Below are 22,464 nucleotides of genomic sequence, written 5' to 3'. Positions count from 1 at the left end.
CAATGAGGTTAATGACATAAAAACGTGATAAAATAACAGCATTACCATTGTGAAAATAATGATCATTGGTGCAGAGCTGAGTAAACCCTGATTAAATCCCAGTTACCTGAATCAAATTGGGCAGCGAGCAACAGGTGATATGTTCCTCCCAAATGAAAGAGCGAGAGATGCTCAGATTTCCCTTGGAATGAGAATTTTTTTTGTAAGCTTTATCAATTATCAAAGAAAAACAAGACATACTGGCTGAGCACCTGGCAGATTTCTGTGCTCCTATAATTTACAAGTGTCTTTTGACCGCAGCCAAAACCATAACCAAGGAGGAGCGCTTTGTTCCCCGCTTGGTCTCCTCCCCAGCCTTTTTCATGTCTTATCTCCTCCAACCCCAATTGCATCAAATCAGACTCACCTGTGCTTAGTGAAACCAGGTGGGAGATAGAACAGGAAGGGGCTTGTGTTGTTGTCGTCTTGAGACTGTAGGATATTTAGAAGCTAACCTCAGATTGAGCTGGGCATGAAGAGAAGAAATGGAAGATGCTTAATCATAGTAATGATGATGATGATGATTTTATTTTTACACCACCCATCTGGCTGCGTTGCCCCAGCCACTCTGAAAATGACAAAATCAGAGAAGCAGAGAACTGGGCTCAATCCGTAACGAGATCTCTGCTTGCCGTTTGAGTGACATTTCCTTTTTCTCCCTCCCCTGAAACAGGCAGTGGGCAGAACAATTGCGGGGAGACATCCGCCGTGGTGTCGTCAGAAAACTCAGAACACGAAGCATCAAAAGAAATGTCTGTAAATCAAATAGAAACCCCAGATCATGAAAGAAACAAGTCAAAGAAAGCAAAAAAGAAATCCACAGCTTCTCAGGACATTGATGTCCCTGAACCCCTCGTCTCAAAGAAAGATCACACAGAAAACAAATGTACAGAGTGTGGTGAAATATTTAGATATAGATCACAATTAAAAATGCATTACCGAACTCATGGGATTCATACAGAGGTGAAACCATTTAAATGTACGGTGTGTGGAAAGAGCTTCAGCCATAGTGGAAGCCTTAGCATGCATCATAGAATCCACACAGGGGAGAAACCATTTGAATGTACCGAGTGTGGAAAAAGTTTCACTGGACGTGGTGACCTTTCTAAGCATCAGAGAATCCACACAAGGGAGAAACCGTTCAGGTGCATGGAGTGTGGAAAATGCTTTAGTCAGAGCGCTCACCTTACTTTACATGAAAGAACACATACAGGGGAGAAACCGTTTCAGTGTATGGAGTGTGGAAAAGGTTTCACTGGAAGCGGTGACCTTTCTAAGCATCTCAGAATCCACACGAGGGAGAAACCCTTCAAATGCATGGAGTGTGGAAAGGGCTTTACTCAAAGAGCTCACCTTACTTTTCATCAAAGAACATACACAGGGGAGAAACAATTCAAATCTTTGGAGTGTGGAAAGAGCTCCAGTGGGAGTGGTGACCTTGCTCAGCATCAAACAACACACACAGGGGAGAAACAGTTTAAGTGTCCAGAGTGCGGAAAGAGTTTCAGTGGGGGTGATGGCCTTATCAAGCATCAAAAAATCCACACAAAGGAAAAACCGTTCCTATGCAAGGAGTGTGGAAAACGCTTTAGTCAGAAAGCTCACCTTATTTTACATCAAAGAACACACACAGGGGAGAAACCATTTAAATGTACGGAGTGTGGAAAAAGCTTCTGTGGGTCTGGTGACCTTACTAAGCATAAAAGAATCCACACAAGGGAAAAACCGTTCCTATGCAAGGAGTGTGGAAAGAGCTTTAGTCAAAGTGCTCACCTTGCTTTACATCAAAGAACACACACAGGGGAGAAACCGTTTAAATGTACAGAGTGCGGAAAGAGCTTCAGTGGGAATGGTGACCTTACTAAGCATCAAAGAATCCACACAAAGAAGAAATCATAAAAAACATAGAACCACCTCTTTTTCTATCTTGGGCTGCAGCTCCTTCCTTACATTATTTATTTTGTTGTCGCCAGGTTTGGCACTGCTTTCCTTTGGGGTGAAGACAGAGGCAAAGTTGGCGTTGAGCAGTTCTGCCTTCCCTTAGTCAATAGTATTTCTCAGTCTTCTTCACAGAGAGGACCTACGACTTGCTTATTCTTCCTCTCGCTTTGAACATAGCTGAAGAAACCTTTATTATTATGTTTAGCTCTCTTGCAAGCCTGAGCTTTAGCCCGCCTGACATTCACCCTTCAACTTCCATTTCTTATACATGCCCTTGTTAATTCTCAGCTGATCTCTAAGCCATACCATGTTCCTGTCTCGTTTGGAACGCCCATCCACTTTAGACTCCCTTCCTCTTGGCGCTCCTTAAGCTTTTTGAAATTGGCCTTCTTAAAGCCCAGAGTGCATGTCTGACTACACTCAGCTTTTCCTTGCTAGTGTGTCATAAAACTCAGGAGGACATGATCACTTCCTCCCAAGTTTCCCAGTACTTCAACCAGTTCCTCTCTTTTGGTGAGCATCAGGTCCAAGATAAACAATCTCTTTGTTGTTCCTTCTATCATCTGGGAAATGAAATAGCAATGCAATGGGTGAATTCTTGGAAGAATTTGAGTTCCAACAGAGTTTGGGGTAGCTCAAGTCTCCAATGACTACGATATCTCCTTTTTAAATGTTTGGTCATCTGTTCTCGGAAGGCATCATCCAATTTTTCAGTTTCTTCTACACAGTTGTTTCCCTCTAAATGCAGTTGCAATTGACATTATTCAACCTCCATTGCAAAACGGGTTCATTATCAAAATTTACAGACTTTCAGCTGTTTGCCATGAGCAAATCAAAGAGAGGCAATTGAAAAAACTCAACACAACGGATGTTTCCAATGGTTTCCCCAAATTCCGCTGACAGTGCAACTTACACTGGCTTATCCAGTCTCACTATTATTCAAACACTTAATGTCAAGGATCTTTAGCACTTAGTAGAGCAGCTTTTGGCTCCCATGACCTGCTGCAAATGAGATGCGTAGCCAGACAGCGGCTTCTGGCAGCTGAAGAATCTCATGAGCAATGGCCTCCAGTTCAGTAATATTTTGCATGCCTCAACCGCCCTTTTCAGATCCCACCAGAGGTTTTCTATGGAGTTCAAGTCAGGTGACTGTGATGGCCACCTTCCAGGACTTCTGCAACCAAAGTCTTGGTGGGATTTTGCTTAAGCCAAACCCTTCCTGACGGCACTGCTTGCACGGCCAGTGGTTTATTTCCAGTATTTTCCTCTCTCTCCCTGGGCTACAGCCCTCAATAGGAAGAAATGATGAACACACCACCTGTGCCCAAAAGCCTTTCAGCTTCCTGCCCAGAGTCCCTTGTTAAATGTTGATGGCTGTGTGTTGCGGATAAGAAGGAACGGGTAGTTGACCAGTGGGCTTTATAAGACTTGGCAACTTCTCTGCCAAATCTTGAATTTATGCACCTGGAAGACGAACACACCTCCCGGGACATTCTGTTTCCTCCGCACACTGCTGCCTCTGTCCACCTCAGTAGGGAGACACCAGCAGTGTCTCTTTCACCTCTGCGGAGTGGCAGAATTTTTGTATTCACTGTGGCTGCTCACACATCAACAAAAACAAGCGGCTTTAATGTTTGATGTTGAGAAAGTATTTGATAAGGTTTCCTGGGATTTGTTGTTTAAAGTTTTAGAATATATGAGTTGTCAGAGCATCCACAATCAGTAGCCTTCGATCTGAAGGGTTTAGATCCAGAATGAAAAATGACTCCTCTAAGTCAATCTCCTCCTCTGGTGTGTGTGTGGCAGAAATCATTCTGGGCACTGTACCTTTCGAAGCCACCTTGGTGCATTCTGAGGTCAGCAACTGCTGTCCTAGCTCCTGCGGCCCAGAAACTGTGTCCGAAGTGAGGGCGTGGAATTGATTTTGCAGCTCCAATGACTCGGCCTGGCTCCTGACAGTCGTCCTTCTGTGCCACGTACCTCCAGGCATCTTGTCTCCTGCTATGGGTGATCTTCCACCTCTGTAGGGGCACCTATCCAAGTTGGTGTTCCAGCACAGTCCACTCAGCTCCGTCAAGGGACTCCACATCTTGCCCCAAAGCTCGAAGTCTGGCAACGAGGTGGACCTCAAGTTGCTGTACCTTCTCTTCCAGCAAGGCAACCAATTTATACTTGTGACAGGTGTGCTTTTGCACATTCTTCGGCAGGAAGATAAACGTGGCACAAGTCTGGCAAGTCCTTGCAGCAGCTCCCTCACCTTCCTATGCCCCACATGCATTCTGAGGCAGCACTGCAAGCCTTGCCCTCAAATCCCCCACCAAACACCCTCACAAATTCCCCTGTTCACAAGCTCCTGGAAGCTGCAATCAGCTAAGTATATCTGCTGATGGTTTCCAACTCCTTCCCTCAACTTCCTCTTTCAACGTGGCTGCTTCTCAGCAGTAGCTTCTACCCCTCGGACCGCGGGCTCTAGCGGAGCACACAGCCACAAACCGGCTCACCATCAAGCCTCCAAACAGCTCAAACAACCACCTGTTGTTGTTTTTTTGTTTCGTTAACATATTTTATTAAAGATTTACTGGTTTACAAAAGCATGTGCAATGTTTCTTTTTTCAAGATCCATTTTCTACAGATCAGTTTCATTTGTGGAGACATTAGTGATGCATTAGGAAGAAAAGGGGGAGTGGTGAGTGGGGGTGGGGTCGGGTGGCAATGCTTCTACTTAATGTATATGTGGGATTTTGTGTCGGCGTGACTTGTGCAGGATCTCTTTACCATTCGCTTGTGTTCCTTTGGTGGTGAGAGGTTGGAGTTGGCTTAGCGTATGGTTGTGTGTGATTGGCTGTGGTGAACTTTGTTTTCATGTGTGAGTGGGGTGGACGGGTGTTTTTGAATCAGGTTAACCATATTGATTCGTATGCTGTTGGCGGATTCTTGTCATTGTCTTGTTGGGCTGTGTATGCGATAAAGGGGAGCCATACCGGGATGACGGCGTCTTCTTCCATTCGTCCCTGTGTCAGTTTCAGTTTATTGGTTAGTTTTTCTAATAAGGCTGTTTCCCATACTATATAGTACCATTGGTCCATGCTTGTTCCTGACAGGTCTCTCCAGTGTCTTGCTATGTTGTTTCTGGCTGCTGAGAGTAGGTGGGTGTGATGGTTTGTGTGTGCTCTTCGCAATAAGCACCCTCTGCTCACTCAGAGAGATATTTACAGTTCTTTATTTTACATATGTACAAGCAGCACAGTACAATCATGCATCTGAATCATCCAGTTCAGATTCGGGGAGTGGTCTTCTCCTGCTTCTCCAATAGAAAAGGCGGGGGAACTTCATGGGACGTCTCTGATCCCTGCGCTTTAACCTTCTCCTTTGCATAGGCTCTCCGTCTGTTCCTGAGCTCCCTGTGCGGTGCTGGGGCTCTGCTTCAGCATCAGAGAGCCTTCCCGCCTCCTGGCTCTCTCCCTCTTCCCCTTCCGTCACTTCCTTTCTGTCTCCTTCTGACTGTTCCCACTCTGACTCTATACCCCCGACTCAAAGGCGTTCCTTGGCAGTCCCGTGACAGTGGGCTATGAGCTTTTTATGATGTGAGTGGGCATTATTGTCTTGGAAGATGTTTAGTAGGGTGACTTCTAATACTTGCTTAGTTATTTTGCATATTTCTTATATGATCGTTGTCTAGAATAGTTGGATTTGGGGCATTCCCGCCAAAGATGCCAGCTCTCTATCTTCAGTCTCCTCCACTGATCCCTCTCAAATGTCCCTGTTTAAAATTCCAATGCATATAGTAGGAAGGGAGATGGGTGGCGCTGTGGTTTAAACCACTGTGCCGTGATGGGGTGAGCTCCCGTTGTTCGGTTCCAGCTCCTGACCACCTAGCAGTTCAAAAGCACATCAAAGTGCCAGAAGCGGCTCAGTCATGCTGGCCACATGACCCAGAAAAACTGTCTGAGAACAAACGCTGGCTCCCTTGGCCTGTAAAGCGAGATGAGCGCTGCAACCCCAGAGTCGTTTGCAACTGGACTTAACTGTCAAGGGTCCCTTTGCCTTTATAGTAGGAAAGTGCTCTGTTCAGAACAGCTCTACTTTTTATACCCCGCCCTTCTGGCTGGGTGTCCCCAGCCACTCTGGGAGGTTCCCATCAGAATATTAAAAATACGATAAAACATCAAACATTAAAAACTTCCCTAAACAGGGCTGCCTTCAGATGTCTTCTAAAAGTCAGATAGTTGTTTATTTCCTTGACATCTGATGGGAGAATGTTTCGCAGGGCGGGCACCACTACCGAGAAGGCTCTCTGCCTAGTTCCCTGTAGCTTCACTTATCGCAGGGAGGGAACCGCCAGAAGGCCCTCTGAGCTGGACCTCAGTGTCCGGCCTGAACGATGGGGGAGTAAATGCTCCTTCAGGTATACTGAGCCAAGGCCGTTTAGGGCTTTAAAGGTCAGCACCAACACTTTGAATTGTGCTTGGAAACATACTGGGAGCCAGGGATGATCTTTTAGGACTGGTGTTATATGGTCTTGGCAGCCACTCCCATTCCCCAGTCTAGTTGTCGCATTCTGGATTAGTTGTAGTTTCCAGGTCGCCTTCAAAGGTAGCCCCACGGAGAGCGCATTGCAGTAGTCCAAGCTGGAGATAACCAGAGCATGCACCACTCTGGCAAGACAGTCGAGAAGATGTTTGGCACCAGCTTGGCTGCAGGAGTTTCTGGAAGAAAGCATACGAGGCATCATCTTACGAACTCCACTCTGGATTTGTGTAGCCTTTTCCTCTCCTGAAGATACCCTGCAAGGCAATGGAGGTTAAGGATCAGACTTCCTTCTCCTAGATGGGCTCCCTTTTCCAGCTGGGTGAGCCCCATCTGCCCCTCACTTCACTCGTGATCCTGTCTGCTCAATCTACCAGAGCCCGTTTTCGCATGCAGGGGAAGTCCCCAGCTTGCCAGGGGTTTGATACCCATCAGCTACCCTCACCTGGTTTAGCCAGCCAGTCGAAGCCGTTTCCCAGGGTGTGACTGCTGTCGCCTGCTGGCAGTTTCTAGGAGCCACAGGTGAGAGCTGAGTGCAGGTTGGGGACCAAGATTGGACCAACTACCTGAGAAGGAGCATGACGTGTCCCCCACGAGAGGTACCACCCCATACACCCCCTTTTTAACATACAGTGGTACCTCGCAAGACAAAAAACTCGTTTTTTGTTTTTTGAGCTGCTTCGCAAGACGATTTCCCCTATGGGCTTGCTTCGCAAGATGGAAACGTCTTGCAAGTTTGTTTCCTTTTTCTTAACACCGTTAATACAGTTGCGACTTGACTTCGAGGAGCAACTCATAGAACGCGGTGTGGTAGCCTTTTTTGAGGTTTTTGAAGACTTTGGTGATTTTTGAAGCTTTTCCAAAACTTTCCCGACACCGTGCTTCGCAAGACAAAAAAATTGCAAGACGACAAAACTCACAGAACGAATTAATTTCGTCTTGCGAGGCACCACTGTACCCCAAATATCAGTATTCTGGTGTATGCAGATCATAGAATCTTAGAACCGGAAGGGACCCAGCGGTCATCTAGTCCAACCCTCTGCAATGCAAGAATTTCAGCTAAAGCATCCATGACAGATGGCCATCCAACCTCTGCTTAAAAACCTCCAACGAAGGAGAGTCTACCCGCTCTTGTGGAAGCCCATTCCGCTGCTGAACAGCTCTTAATGTCAGAAAGTCCTACCCTCTAGAGCAGGAGAAAACAAGTACGTTCCCTCTTCCATGTGACAGCCCTTAAGATATTTGGAAATGGCTATTATCTCTCAGGCTCCTCTTTTCCAGGCTAAATATACCCAGCTCCTTCAACTGTTCCTCATAAGGCTTTGTTTCCAGACCTTTGATCATCTTGGTTTCCCTCCTGTGCACATGTTCCAGCTTGTCAACATCCTTCTTAAATTGTGGTGCCCAGAATTGGACAAAGTATTCCAAGTGTGGTCTGACGAAGGCAGAATAGAGCAGTACTATTACTTCCTTTAATCTGGACACTAGGCTTCTGTTGATGCAGCCTAGAATAGCGTGTTAAGCTTGTGGTCCACCAAGACCCCCAGGGGTGTCCAAACTTTTTTCAAAGAGGGCCAGAGAGAGCTTTTTTTAGGATTTTACCCCAGAAAATAAACTTCCACAGGGGCCAGATTAAAGTGACCAGTGGGCCAGATTAGGCCCCTGAAATGGACTTTGGACATGCCTGCCCTAGATCCTTTTCACATGTACTGCTAGTAAGTCAAGTATCCACCATCCTATATTTTTGCATCTGGTTCTTCCTGCTTAAGTGTAGAACCTTACATTTGTCCCTACTGAAATTCATAATCTGGTGTTTCTCTCCCTCCCGCGGCTGGGTCTTCAAAAATCTATTGAACGTGCTTAGTGTGAATTGCAAGCAGGGATGTTTATCCATAAACTATTCTAAGACCAATATTGTGGTTTTTGGTAGACATACATGGTTCTTAGACCAGCAAGCCATAGAACAAACCAAACCCACATTTTTAGATATCTGGATGTTCTTATTAGTGGAAACCCTTTCATGGAAATGACATATGAAACAGTAAAATCTAAAGCACTGAAAACTATAGGGGCATTGATGGAATTTTATAGGGAAGTCAAATAACTTCTTTTTCAATATTTCCCTCCCCACTGGATACTTCACCTTTTCTTTCCCTTTGTTGTTTTTCTGTGGGATTGAGCGTTCATAAGAATCAGGACCCTGAAGAGTACACGATTTCTTCTCTGACTTGTTTCTTTCTGTCCTTATCAGTCCCTTTCTATTCCCGGACGCCTCTTTTCCTGGTTTCTGCTTGCCTGTTTCTGATGACAACTTTTTCTCCTGTCCTTTGCCTGTTTGGGGGAAAGAAGGAAGAAGGGAAATGTGTTAGGAGTTCAAGGCAGGGACCAATGATCTGATCAGCAGTCAAAACCAACGACCTGCTTCTCTTCATTCATCACCTCTGGAGTTCTTCTCTTTCCTATTTCCACGCCCTATGGAAACCTCTGAAGACAACAATACAGCTTTCCAGGAGGCAGCAAACTGGTTCAAATGGCAGTTTGTAAATCTGCAGAGTACCATGGGCCAGGAGTCCACTTTGCCTGCTGAACAGCAGCCTGAACGAGGAGAAGGCAGAGAGACTCCACCTTCAGCTGACCAGCCTTCAAGGACTCAGAGGAGAAGGCACTGATGAGAACTGCAGAACTGTTGCAAGGAGATAAGGAATACCTGTTACCCATTCAAGATAGGCTCAAGAATCGACAGACACAGCAGTGGAGAAAAAGAAAGTAAAAATTTATTGCTGAGCAATAAAGACCCAGAGGAATAATTTCCAGAGCCTGGGCCCAGAGCCCTAGGGACTTTAGGTTTATATACCTTATTCCAAACAGCATTAAACATTACATATTCACATACTGCAGCAAAATCAAACCAATGAACATGGGTGCAGCCCTTCCTATGTCCATGTAAAGATTACTTCTGCTTTTCCATATACCGGTATGTGCATAAGAAATAACGGCCTTTACCCTATTTTCAGCAAACTAGCAGAAAGAGGGGGAAAACCCTTTGGCAGTTGAAGCCAAAATCCCCCCTTCTGTTATCAGGCAGATGCCTTATGTTATGTGGCAAACATCCAATTTCCTGTTTCTCAGGTCGGCGTGACCGTCTCGTGCTATTTTCGTGAGCCGAAGAAACAGCCTGAGGAATGTTCCCTACAGAACGCAGAAGTAGCTAAATATTTATTTGCTTTCTGCAAGCACAGCAACAGGGCAGAGAGAGACTTTGATTCTTAAGATTTTAGGCACTTCTAACATTAACAATTATGCATTGTTAGGGTACATGGTTATACATAGGGCATAAAGGTAAAGCTCTTCCAGATGGCCTTGCCACAGAGCATCAAGCAGCAGTCAGATGCTGGAAACAACGCTTACAGTTTCTGGCCCTACCTTGCTGCTTCCTGCTCGCTTTGACCCTTATCACTATGAACATTGGATTCCATGACCCCTGGACCATCTGACCATGTGGATTGCTGTTCGTCCGGCCCTAGGTCTGGACCTGACTTTGGATGCTAGCACCTCAGAGACTCGTCGAGTTGGCTGGTCTCACTCCACTGAGCTCTGAACATTGCGGCTCAGCAATGAGACTACGGCAAGGTGGAGATTTTGACAGCTGCATGCCCCTGCTCCGATGAGGCCAATCCTGAGGAAATGTTTCCCCCCCCCCCTTCGTAGCTGGCCAGAGAGAAAAGCCCAGCCTTGGGACGCGGGTCTAAACCACTGAGCCTAGGGGCTGCCGATCGGAAGGTTGGCAGTTCGAATCCCAGCAACGGGGTGAGTTCCCATTGTTCGGTCCCAGCTCCTGCCCACCTAGCAGTTCAAAAGCACATCAAGTGCAAGCAGATAAATAGGTACTGCTCTGGCGGGAAGGTAAACGGCGTTTCCGTGTGCTGCTCTGATTCGCCAGAAGCGGCTTAATCATGCTGGCCTCATGACCTGGAAGTTGTCTATGGACAAATGTCGGCTCCCTCGGCCTGTAATGTGAGATAAGGGCACAACCCAAGTCCGCATCTTGAAAGACCTACATTGGCTCCCAGTATGTTTCTGAGCACAATTCAAAGTGTTGGTGTTGACCTTCAAAGCCCTAAACAGCCTCGGCCTAGAATACCTGAAGGAGCATTTCCATCCCCATTGTTCATTCAGGGCGCTGAGGTCCAGCGCTGAGGGCCTTCTGGCAGTTCCCTCATTGTGAGAAGCCAAGTTACAGGGAACCAGGCAGAGGGCCTTCTTGGTAGTGGCACCCGCCCTGTTGAACACCCTCCCACCAGATGTCACAGAGATAAACAACTACGTGACATTCAGAAGACATCTGAAGGCAGCCCTGTTCAGGGAAGTTTTTAATGTGTGACATCTTAGTGTATTCTTAGTCTTTGTTGGAAGCCGCCCAGAGTTGCTGTGGAAACCCAGCCAGATGGGCGAGGTACAAATAAATTATTGTTGTTGTTGTTATTAAACTACAGTTCCCAGGGTTCTTTGGCAGATGCCAGGACAGCCAAGTAGAATGGGGGTGGGGTGGGGGACATACAACAGTACTTTACAATATACAAAAGTCAAAATGCTGAAACAGATTAAAACTGCCCCATTCTCTGAAGCACCTAGGTAGGCCAATAATGCCAAGGTTGCAGGTTCGATCCCCGTAAGGGACAGCTGCAAATTTCTGTATTGCAGAGGGTTGATCCACAGGGGTGGGGGGTGTCAAGAAGAGCCTATCATGAAGCGTGGATACCTAGGAAGGGGGGGGGGTCTCTTCGCCGTCCTTTTGTTTTTGCTCGTCGTTGGTCGGGGGTGGGAAAGAGCTTGTCCTTCTCTCACCCAGTTCAACTAAAGCCATTTCCCTCCGCAACAAGGCTAGTCCTCCCGCTCATCCCGTGCAGGAAACTGCAGAGGGGGTGGGTGTCAATCAATTTTGTGCAATGCAAAAAAATAAGAATTGTGCAATGCAAAAAATGTTGCGCGATGCAAAAAATGCAACTTTTTAGTTGCATGTACATTGCATGGATCAGATCCCCCATCCTGCCTCCCCCCGCTTATCATCATTCTCTCCCCCCCCCCCCATCTGCGCCTTTACCTCTTTGTCCTCCCCAGAAACCGGCCTCCCCCTCAGTACAAGTTTCCCCTACCAGGAAAAAAAGTGGAGGGGTTAGGATTCCCTCTTCCTTCTCCCCCCCCCCCCCGGCTTGGAAACAGCCTCCGAACAGCGCTTCCTGCAGCTTTGAGAACCATGGCAGTTCTCAGTTCTCATGACACTTCGGGTTCCCTTTCGAACGCGGCGGCCCATAGAGCTACGAAGACAGAGCCGCCCCTCCCAGCTTGTGATCTGCGGGTGGGAGCAGACTGTGGTTTCCACCGATTTCTGCTCGCAGGGAGAGGGAGATCTTCACCCTTCCCTCTGGCTCAATGACCTCCGGCTACTCGAGAGGCGGGGATGGGTCTCAACCCGCTTTCCCCGGAAGAGGAGCAGGAAGAAGGGAAAGAGGTGCAACATATTTGGGGGTAATTTTGCATTGCTGTGGGGGGAGGGGTTTTTGGGGGGCGAGAATGGGAGAATAGCAGGAAGGAGCGCCCCCCCCCCGGGACGTTGATCCAGGCCACCCAGCTGAAAAGTGTCGTCTCTCCACCCCACCCAGAGGAGCCAGGTCCTGGGGGGTCCCTTCGATGCCCCCCATAAAATATTTGAGGGGACCGCTACCACTAACCCAAGTGGATGGGCATTGCCATTCAAATAGGGGGGGGGAGCCGTGTCATGTGATTGATTGTGCAAAGTGGGGCTTGCCTGCTCCTCCTATCTATCATCTATCTCAGTGTTTCCCAACCTTTTTTGGGCAAAGGCACACTTGTTTCATGAAAAAAATCTCGAGGCACACCACAGCCCCGTGACGTCAGCGCGCAGCGTCACGCCGGGAGGGACGCACGAAAGTGTAAGTTTCAATTCTCCCCCCCTTGCCTTCCTTCTGTGCCAACCGCCAAAAAGCCAAGAATCGCGGGACCGCCGGCGGAGGGGGGGAGGGTGAGCGGAGGCAGCGGCGAGCCCCGTTCCTCCCCATCCGCCCCATTCCGTGCAAGGAGCGCGAACAGGTGTGAGAAGGGGGTCAAACCTGCGGGCCGGCGCCGGGGAACCTCCAAGCTTTGGGGGTGGGGGGGGAGGAGGCAGCAAAGCGAGGCAGGAAGGAGAGCGTGGCTTGGCTGGGTGAGCTTTGGCAGGGGCAGGGAATGAGAGCCGCGAGGCGGGCGCTGCGGACAGAGGCGCTGCCCGCCGAGCTCGCAGGCAGCCAGGCAGGCAGACGGCGAGAGCCCCGCGCTGGGCGGCCTCTCCTGGGAAGTTTCAAAGCTGTAGTTAACTTTTTTAGATTATTATAAAAAAAATTGAATGCTGGAGCACGATTTCTGTTCTCATCCTGAAGCAAAGTTCTTAACCCAAGGTAATATTTCTGGGTTAGTGGAGTCTGTAACCTGAAGCCTCAGTTACCCGAGGTACCACTGTCCCATGTAATGTAGTTTTGTGTTTTTGTGTTGTGAGCCTTGGATGTTAAACAGCCATCACCACCGCAGGCCCTTAAAAACAAGGTACTTTCATATTCATCTTTACTTGGAGGCAAGCCTCCCTCTTCCCAAGGGGGCCACTTCCCAATTCAGAGTGCTTGGCATCCTAAGGAGGGGAGCAGCGCTGGATTTGGGACGCTGCTGGCGGCAGAGGGGCGCAAATAACAACACTGAACAGATCCGTTGGAAAAAGCAGCTGTACCAAAATGAATTATTGCAAAAATGAGGGATATTTGAGGGAGGGGCCGTCAAATGTTGTCCTCGCCCAGGACGCCACTTGAAGGAAGCAGCGGGGGCGGACGCGGGTTGGAATCCTCTCAGCCCGGCCTCCCTCACAGGGTTGTTGTGGGGGGTAAATGGCGGGGAGCCCCGCCCGCCCCCCCCCCACCGGAGCTCCTGGGAGGGAGAAAAAGGAATGCGAAAGCGCTAATAATAAAAGCCAATTTATATATGTGGAGAGAGGGAGGGAACCCTGAGGCCGCGTCAGGCCCACAAAGGCGGGAAGGGGCCCCTCAGCCGCGCAGGAGGCGCCTGTCCCGCAAGAGGCCGGCAAAGGTCACCTCTGACGCCCTTGCCCCTCCCTCCCTCCCTCCATTGCGCGCGCAGCGGGGGGGGGAGGCGCAGCTCACCATCCTCCGTGGCTGCGGGTGGCGGCTGCAGGTCGGCGGGCCCCTCTGGCGCGCGTGGACGGCGGCGCCCCTGGCGCAACTCAGGCGCTGGAGGGAGCGGAGCGAGCGGTACATGGCGGAGGCTGAGGAGCGAGGCGCCGCGGGCGGGCGAGGGGGAGGAGGACGGAGTGGGTGGAGTCGCAGCCAATGGGGTGGAAGAAACACACGTTTCCTTTTTGAAAGAGAAACTTTTAAACGAGCGCGTGGTTGAAGAAGGCGCTTGCCCAGCTCCCCTCTGCGCCTCGGAGGGCGGGTTTGAGCACGCGCAATGCGCCGCCCTCCCGCCCTGCGCCGCCGCCGTTTCGCGCTCCTCCCTTTTGTGCGCGCTGCCCCGCCGCCGCCCCATTGGCCGGGTCCTGTCAGCTGATCCTGTGTTATTTCCTCTGTGTGTGTGTGTGTGTGTGTGTGTGAGGGGAGAATGGAGAGAGAAGACAAAAAGAGTTTAGGCTTTGAAGATAAAAAATCAAAGTTTAACGTAGAGGTGATAGATAGTAAGAACAAAACATTGTCTAGAATATATGAGATCTTATTGGAGTGGCAAACAAAAGATGAGGAGGTCAAGGAGGCAATGATCAAATGGGCTATCGACTTTGGGTATAATATTGATTTTGTAAGGTGGTCGGAACTGTGGAATAGTACCATAAAATTCACGGCTTGCACGGCATTGAGAGAGAATATTTGGAAGATGGTATATAGATGGTATCTTACACCGGTGAAGTTGGCCAAAATGTATAGGTTACAGAACAACAAATGCTGGAAATGTGGTGAGGTGGAGGGGGATCTTTATCACATGTGGTGGCGGTGCAACAAGGTGAAAGGCTTTTGGGAAATAATATATAATGAGCTTAAAAAAATATTTAAATATACTTTTCCCAAAAGGCCTGAAGCCTTTTTGTTGGGACTGACGGGCAAAGAAATTAAAAAAGAAGATAAGACCATATTTCTTTATGCCACCACCGCAGCAAGAGTTGTGTTGGCGCAAAATTGGAAAGTGGAAAACTTGCCCAGTTTAGGTGATTGGCAGGCCAAAATGATAAATTATGCCGAGTTGGATAGGTTAACAGTTAAAATTCGAGATCAAGATGAACAGAAATTTCAGAAAAATTGGAGTAAATATTGGAACTATATAGGAACAAATCTATAAAGCACTGGCGGGGATAGGAAAAATTTACTAGCGATTAAATTTGATCAGTGGAAAAATAAGTACGTGAGTATGGAATATTTTTGATACTTACCAAAAGGGTGGAGGGGAGTCTCAGGTTTGAGAGAGTCGAGTATAATATGATTTGTTAGGAATATTTGGTAAACCGGTTTTTTTTTTGTATATTTGAGAGAAGGGAAACAACAATTTATGTAAATAAAGTATACTCTTTATACTAATGTATTATAAGATATATTCAGGTTGGATTTTGAGTGCTTACATGTATTCTTATTGTTACCTTCTCTCTTTTTTTATTTGTGTTTTTTCTTTTCTTTTTGTATAATCTCAATAAAAATGTACGATGCAAAAAAAAAAAAAAGAGAGAGAGAAACCTCGGCACCATCACCGCGGAGCCGCCCCCGGCTCGACGCGGATCCTCGCCGCCGCCGCCCCGCCTCTCGCCGCCCGACTCGCCCGCCTCCCTCCCACGGCACACCAGGCAACGTCTCGCGGCACACTAGTGTGCCACGGAACACCGGTTGGGAAACACTGCTCTATCTGTCTGTCTTAACCCATGTTTGAACAGAGGAATGGATTCTGAGACCTGCATTTGGTCCTTGGCATTTGATGCAGAGATATGAAATGGTTTAGGGACTTAAAAGCCTTCTAAATAGTCTCAAGGCTGGATGAATCAAATAAATGCCCCGTGTCCAGCTCACTAGGGGAATAACATGCATCCCCACCCACCACCACCAGGTTTTGATGCTTTTTCTTTCCGAAAAGGGGATATTCTCCAGATACCCTCTTGGGAGTTTGTTGGAGGGGGAGATCAAAGCCTCCATGTGTGTGTGTGTGGGGGGGGGATCTGGACTCTCTTGCAGGATTGGCTCAGCTCAGGGATGCTGAGGGTCTTTCTCTGCTGGGGCTGCCAGCCTCATTCTTGTCCGCCTTGAAAACATCCAGGTTGACAGGGAAAAACCTCCTTCCAGTAGCACCTTAAAGACCAACTAAGTTAGTTCTTGGTATGAGCTTTCGTGTGCATGCACACTTCTTCAGATACACTGAAACAGAAGTTGCCAGATCCTTCTATATAGTGAGAAGGTGGGGAGGGGTATTACTCAGAAGGGTGGTGGGAGATGGGTGATTGGCAGATAGCTGTGATGAGCCTGTTGACGACTCTTAACGACTGCAATGGGTCTCTTACAGGAAAAAGCAAGGGGTGAGAGGGTGAAAAACGGCTTTGTCATGTATAATGAGATAAGAATCCAATGTCTTTGTTAAGACCAGGTCTCTCCATGGTTTTAAGTTTGGTAATGAGTTGCAATCATAGAAGGATCTGGCAACTTCTGTTTCAGTGTATCTGAAGAAGTGTGCATGCACACGAAAGCTCATACCAAGAACTAACTTAGTTGGACTTTAAGGTGCTACTGGAAGGAATTTTTTTGTTTTGACTATGGCAGACCAACACGGCTACCTATCTGTAACAGGGAAAAACCTCTTAGCGTTAAAGGGGTTCCAAAGCCCACCACTTGGACAGTGCTCACACAACAACCCTGTGAGGTTGGCCAGGATGATAAGCAGAGTAAAATGTAGTGGTTGGAACAGGAGAGGGGAGCGTTCTTCAGCCAGAGGGCCACATTCGCTCCCTTAGCAGCCTTCCAGGGGCCACTTCCATTTGTGGGCGGGGCCAAAGACAAAAGTGGGTGGAGTTAGGGATGTGACTGAGCTTTGTCCAGTAGGTACAGTGGTACCTCAGGTTAAGTACTTAATTCGTTCTGGAGGTATGTTCTTAACCTGAAGCACCACTTTAGCTAATGGGGCCTCCTGCTGCTGTTGCGCCGCCGGAGCACAATTTCTGTTCTCATCCTGAGGCAAAGTTCTTAACCTGAGGTACTATTTCTGGGTTAGCGGAGTCTGTAACCTGAAGCAGGTACCATTCAAAGGATCCTTTCCGGCCACGTAAATTCTGTCAGCAAGGACTCAGGGCAGTGATGGAGAGGGTGTTTGGCTTGGGGAGATTCCTGAGTGCTGGATGGAGAGGACTTGAAGGCTGGATTTTGGCCTAGGGTGCCAATATCACCAAATTTTGTATCTCCTTCCCCTAGTCCTGGTTAGTCCTGAGAGTGCTCTCAAGCCACCCACCTCACACACCAGCTTGTATGGAGCTTCTGCAACCTGATTCTCTCCAAATACCAGTTTTCTTCCAACCAGAGATGGGCAATAATTTACGAGGTTGCTTTTTTCTTTATTAAAAATGTTTTCAAAGGTCAGAAAATGGTTTGCCAGATAGCTGTTTGAAGGAAACGAAAAGCGAGGTCTATAGATACAGTGGTGCCTCGCAAGACGAAATTAATTCGTTCCGCGAGTTTTTTCGTCTTGCGATTTTTTTGTCTTGCGAAGCACGGTTTCGGAAAAGTTTTGGAAAAGCTTCAAAAATCACCAAAGTCTTCAAAAACCTCAAAAAAGGCTACCACACCGTGTGCTATGAGTTGCTCCTCGAAGTCGTCGCAACTGTGTTAACGGTTTTAAGAAAAAGGAAACAAACTTGCAAGACGTTTCCGTCTTGCGAAGCAAGCCCATAGGGAAAATCGTCTTGCGAAGCAACTCAAAAAACAAAAAACCCTTTCGTCTTGAGAGTTTTCCGTCTTGCGAGGCATTCGTCTTGCGAGGTACCACTGTATATGAGTGTCTGGAAGAGGTTGGAGGATGGATGGCGGCTAAGATTGAGGTTGAATCCTGACAAGACTGATGTACTGTTTGTGGGTGGGCAGGTGTGGGGAAATCCCTGGTCTTAAGGGGGGTAACCGTGCCTCTGAAGGACCAGGTGTGCAGTCTGGGAGCAATTTTGGCTCACAGCTGTCCATGGAGGTGCAGGTCAAAATCTGTGTCCAGGGCAGTTATCTACCATCTCCATCTGGTATGCAGGCTGAGACCCTTCCTTCCCGCAGACTGTGTCCACAGAGTGGTGCATGCCCTGGTTATCTTCCGCTTAGACTAATGAAATGCACTCTACATGGGGCTACTTTTGAAGGTGGCTTGGAAACCACAACTAATCTAGAATGTAGCAGTTAGACTGGTGACTGGGAGTGGTCGCTAGGACCATATAACACCGGTCTTGAAAGACCTACATTGGCTCCCAATACGTTTCCGAGCACAATTCAAAGTGTTGGTGCTGACCTTTAAAGCCCTAAACGGCCCTGTAGGCCTGAAGGAGCATCTCCACCCCCATCATTCAGCCCGGACACTGAGGTCCAGCTCCAAGGGCCTTCTGCTGGTTCCCTTAACTGCGAGAAGTGAGGTTGCACGGAACCATGCAGAGGGCCTTCTTGGTAGTGGCACCCGCCCTGTGGAATGCCCTCCCATCGGATGTCAAAGGAATTAACAACTACAGTGGTGCCTCTGGTTGCGAACGGGATGTGTTCCGGAGGCCCGTTCGCAACATGAAAAAAGCGCAACCTGCAGCACGCGTGGCTTGTGATTTGGCGCTTAAGCGCGATTTTGCGCTTCTGCACATGCGCGAGCAGCGAAACCCAGAAGTATCCCTTTCTGGTACTTCCGGGTCACCGCGGGACGTAACCTGAAAGAACATAACATGAAGCAAACGTAACATGAGATATGACTGTATCTGACTTTTAGAAGACATCTGAACGCAGCCCTGTTTAGGGAAATTTTTAATGTCTAATGTTTTACCGTTTTTATGTGTTGTAAGCTGCCCAGAGTGGCTGGGGAAACCCAGCCAGATGGGCAGAGTATTATTAATAATAATAATTAAGAATAACCTTTCTTTATGTGTTTTTGAATTTGATCCTAAAACTTTACTAACTTGTGTATCTGGATGAACATATGCTGAATGTCCCCTAAAGGCTGAGACAGCTTATAATCCTATAAACCTCCTGTACACAGGATGACATGTTCCCTGTTTCTCTCTCCTGCAGACCCTGCAATGGCACCACTTAAGAGTTGCTCCCTGCTTTGAAGTACATCGTGACAACTGCTGAGAGAGTCCCAGAAGTGGCCCAGTTTACGCCTCCTCCAAATCGCCTACAGCCAGTGCAATGGCCTCCGAGACCCCCTCTGAACAGTCTCTTCTCAGAGGTGGAGTGGAAAGAGGAGCCAGGCAGCTTCCTCAGGTAGGGAAAGAGCAACGGGAGCAGGGAGGAGGGAAGAGGCACAGATGGGACAACCCAGCTTCCCTCTGTGTTGAGTGGGGATGATGGGGATCTAAGAGAAGCTCTGTCTTCTACTTCTTCTTCTTCTTCTTCTTCTTCTTCTTCTTCTTCTTCTTCTTCTTCTTCTTCTTCTTCTTCTTCCAGGCCCTCTTGACCTTTGAGGAGGTGGCTGTGTTTTTCACGGAGGAGGAGTGGGCTCTGCTGGATCCAGGCCAAAGAGCTCTGCACAAGGAAGTCATGGAGGAGAATTATGAGATGGTGGCCTCTCTAGGTAAGGACACATTTTTATTCCTCTTGACTGTTAGACGTTGGAGGCGTGAATTTGCTCTTTGTGCCATTTAATCATGCAGTGTAGGAAGAACATAAGAATAGCCTGTTGGATCAGGCCAGTGCAGTGGTCCATTTGGCCTGCTTCCTGTTTTCATAGCGCCCAACAGAGGCCTGTGGGAAACCCGCAAGCAGGATATGAGCACAAGAGCAACTTTCCCCCCGCCTCTTGACTGGTCCAACTCCTCAATGCAGGAATACGCAGCTGTCCCGTTCAGGGATCGAACCTGCAAGCTTGCCGTTATCAGCTCCATTCTCTAACCAACCGAGCTATCCTGGTTGTCGGGTACGGAAGCTGATGAAGGCACAAGTTACATTTTTTGATACAAGATCAGCAATTTAAGTTCTTCGTCAACTCTTGGAATGGATGCCCACTGGATCTAGCAATCTTTTTTATTTATTTGTTTTTATTTTTTAAAACATCATTTTAAATTACATTTGAGTGTAGATTGCTCTCAACTAGGGCCAGGGCCTTTTCAGCATTGGCCCCGATGTGGTGGAACACTCTGTCACAAGAGACTAGGGCCCTGTGGGGTTTGACATCTTTCTGCAGGGCCTGCAAAACGGAGCTGTTCTGCCTGGCCTTCGGCTTAGACTCACTCTGACCCCTTATATGGGATTTCGTATATAAATTTTCCCTTGGCTTTTTTGCTGTCCCCTGTAGGACCAGCATGGATAGCCGGCTCGGGTGAATATCTGATGTTTCCTCCCTTTATGGTCTTGATTTATGGGCTAACTAGTAAAATGAGTTTGACCAAACTGCGGGAGGCAGTGGAAGACAGAGGTGCCTGGCGTGCTCTGGTCCATGGGGTCACGAAGAGTCGGACACAACTAAACAACAACAACAACTAAAATGAGGCTGCATTTTAAGCTGTATTTTAATTGTTTGGTTGTTGTTGTTTGTTTTTGTTTTTTCTATTACATTTTATTGCAATTCATCTTTGGTGTTGGCCACCCTGAGCCCAGCCGGAGAGGACGGGGTATAAATAAAAATTTATTATTATTAAATTTATTATTGTTTTATAAAAAAATATGATTGATACATTCATTTGACTATTTTGAAGTGTTGCTCAGAGAAATCTAAGGAGCCCCATTAATCTCTGAGCTGATCAGGTGCTCTGATGAAAAATCAGATAGCAAGGTCCAGGAGAGAATAATACATGGTAAATGAATCCGCCACAGAAATTCCAAGCCGTTGCATGTTGGCCATGTGCGTAAGCTTCTTGTCTAGCACTGAGCAGGGTATTAACTGCTCAGAACACTCTCGAAGAAGCACAATATTGGCCCCATGCTGGTTTCAGCTGCCTCCAGAACAGAGGTGTTGACAGACAGCTAAAATGGGCAGTACCTTTATCTTCCAGCAGTGCAACACTGCCACAGACATGGCCATGACAAAGACAGCTGACCACCCCTTGAGTTTTATTTTATTAGGCCCAGAACTTCATATCTCACTATCCGCCTTACTTCTCTAGACTTTGTCTCCTGTAAAGGTTAATTCAGGTCCTGGAATTTGCCCTATTTCCTCTGTTGTGATATAATTTGTTTGGCTTCTCTGCAATCTCCTTTTCCTTCCTCACAACTCCTTTGACTCTCTTGCCACCCAAGTTTCCAGCTGCCTCCCTAGACAGTTTCCTGCTAGTGATATTTAAATAACTTAAATCATATTTAAATCACTTCTTGTCGTTGGCCTTGGTATGATTCTAGCAATGCGTTCCTCAGTGTCTTTTCTAGCATCCCTTTCTGTCTGCTAGCACCTTTTCTTGCCAGAGTTTGTGTTCCTTTTTGTTCTCTTAATTTGGACAAGGTTTCAGTTTTTCGAAGGAAACCTTCTAGTCTCTCGCTGCTTCTCTGTCTCTGCTGATTAACCGTCCCAGTGTCCTCTTTGCTGTCCTGGTACCTTTCCTGATCTACAGTATAAAATCAAGTGGAATGATTTACCAACTTCCTTTTTACCAGCCTCCTCATTTGGGGGAAGTTTTCTCTTCTGAAATCAAACCATGTTGCATTTCCCTGGTATCAACCATTTATACTTGCATTTCAAGTAATTAACCAGTCTTCCTTTATTCTTCTTGTGCGTGTGAACTTCTTATGGGCATAATTGTTGTTGTTGTTGTTGTTTAGTCGTGTCCGACTCTTCGTGACCCCATGGACCAGAGCACGCCAGGCACCTCTGTCCTCCACCACCTCCCGCAGTTTGGTCAAACTCATGCTGGTAACCTCGAAAACACTATCCAACCATCTCGTCCTCTGTCGCCCCCTTCTCCTTGTGCCCTCCATCTTTCCCAGCATCAGTGTCTTCTCCAGCGAGTCTTCTCTTCTCATGAGGTGGCCAAAGTATTGGAGCCTCAGCTTCACGATCTGTCCTTCCAGTGAGCACTCAGGGCTGATTTCCTTAAGAATGGATGCGTTTGATCTTCTTGCAGTCCATGGGACTCTCAAGAGTCTTCTCCAGCACCATAATTCAAAAGCATCCATTCTTGGGCGCTCAGCCTTCTTTATGGTCCAGCTCTCACTTCCATACATCACTACTGGGAAAACCATAGCTTTAACTATATGGACCTTTGTTAGCAAGGTGACGTCTCTACTTCTCAAGATGCTGTCTAGGCCTGTCATTGCCCTTCTCCCAAGAAGCAGGCGTCTTTTAATTTCGTGGCTGCTGTCACCATCTGCAGTGATCATGGAGCCCAAGAAAGAAAAATCTCTCACTACGGGCATAATGTTACTGGGTAAATACATAATACATTATAAACCCACACTTTGTAATAGCAGGGACCACACAGGCCCCTCCTAGTCATGTGGTGCATATTTATAGCATCTCAATGCATAATCCCTTTCCTTGGCTTTGAACTCGTGGATACGGATCGATTAGAAATGGCTGGATATTTTGTGACCACAGGTGTCTAACATTGTCTCTTTCCTTGAAAGAATCAGACCTCCGTTCCTGTTGGGAAGAAGGACACGATCCATTTCTCCAGGATCTCAAAGAAGGGGCGACCTCAGCAGGTAGGTACTTAGTTGTGTCCTGGGGTTCTTTTTCTTCTGGAAAGAGAGGAAGGAGAGGTTTGTTGCCTTTATGTCT

At 47.6% G+C, this 22,464-nt stretch overlaps 1 protein-coding gene, 1 long non-coding RNA gene and 1 other non-coding gene across 7 annotated transcripts in view; 1 reads left to right on the top strand and 2 right to left on the bottom strand.

Annotated features, from left to right (window-relative positions):
* Positions 1–22,464, top strand: part of LOC114592534 (uncharacterized) — a 33,726-nt gene that overhangs the window by 5,297 nt on the left and 5,965 nt on the right. Inside the window, exons 1-4 of one of the 3 annotated variants that reach the window (XM_077923112.1) lie at positions 11,853–12,016; positions 18,825–19,019; positions 19,203–19,329; positions 22,311–22,388. In XM_077923112.1, the coding sequence (XP_077779238.1) occupies positions 18,945–19,019; positions 19,203–19,329; positions 22,311–22,388 (280 nt within the window). In that variant the 5' untranslated portion in view covers positions 11,853–12,016; positions 18,825–18,944. Of the gene's footprint in view, positions 1–709; positions 1,915–11,852; positions 12,034–18,824; positions 19,020–19,202; positions 19,330–22,310; positions 22,389–22,464 lie in introns of those variants that run through there. The other 2 variants (XM_028720726.2, XM_077923113.1) reach the window with 2 other exon arrangements.
* Positions 5,185–11,749, bottom strand: LOC114592672 (uncharacterized). 3 transcript variants are annotated; one of them, XR_013391666.1, is made up of 3 exons: positions 11,609–11,749; positions 8,651–8,838; positions 5,185–6,764 (listed from the first exon to the last, which is right to left on the bottom strand). It is a non-coding gene; the product is annotated as an uncharacterized LOC114592672 (long non-coding RNA). The 3 variants fall into 3 exon arrangements; XR_013391667.1 differs by having other exon boundaries at positions 11,661–11,749; XR_013391665.1 differs by lacking the exon at positions 11,609–11,749 and having other exon boundaries at positions 8,651–10,754.
* LOC144327094 (small nucleolar RNA SNORA74) lies at positions 20,597–20,801 on the bottom strand. The gene has a single exon (XR_013392032.1). It is a non-coding gene; the product is annotated as a small nucleolar RNA SNORA74 (small nucleolar RNA).

The sequence above is a fragment of the Podarcis muralis genome, chromosome 2 (assembly GCF_964188315.1).
Source record: "Podarcis muralis chromosome 2, rPodMur119.hap1.1, whole genome shotgun sequence".
Taxonomy (NCBI): Eukaryota; Metazoa; Chordata; class Lepidosauria; order Squamata; family Lacertidae; genus Podarcis; species Podarcis muralis.
The sequence above is the reverse complement of the archived record's forward strand: the minus strand, read 5'-3'. Positions and strand labels throughout refer to the sequence as shown.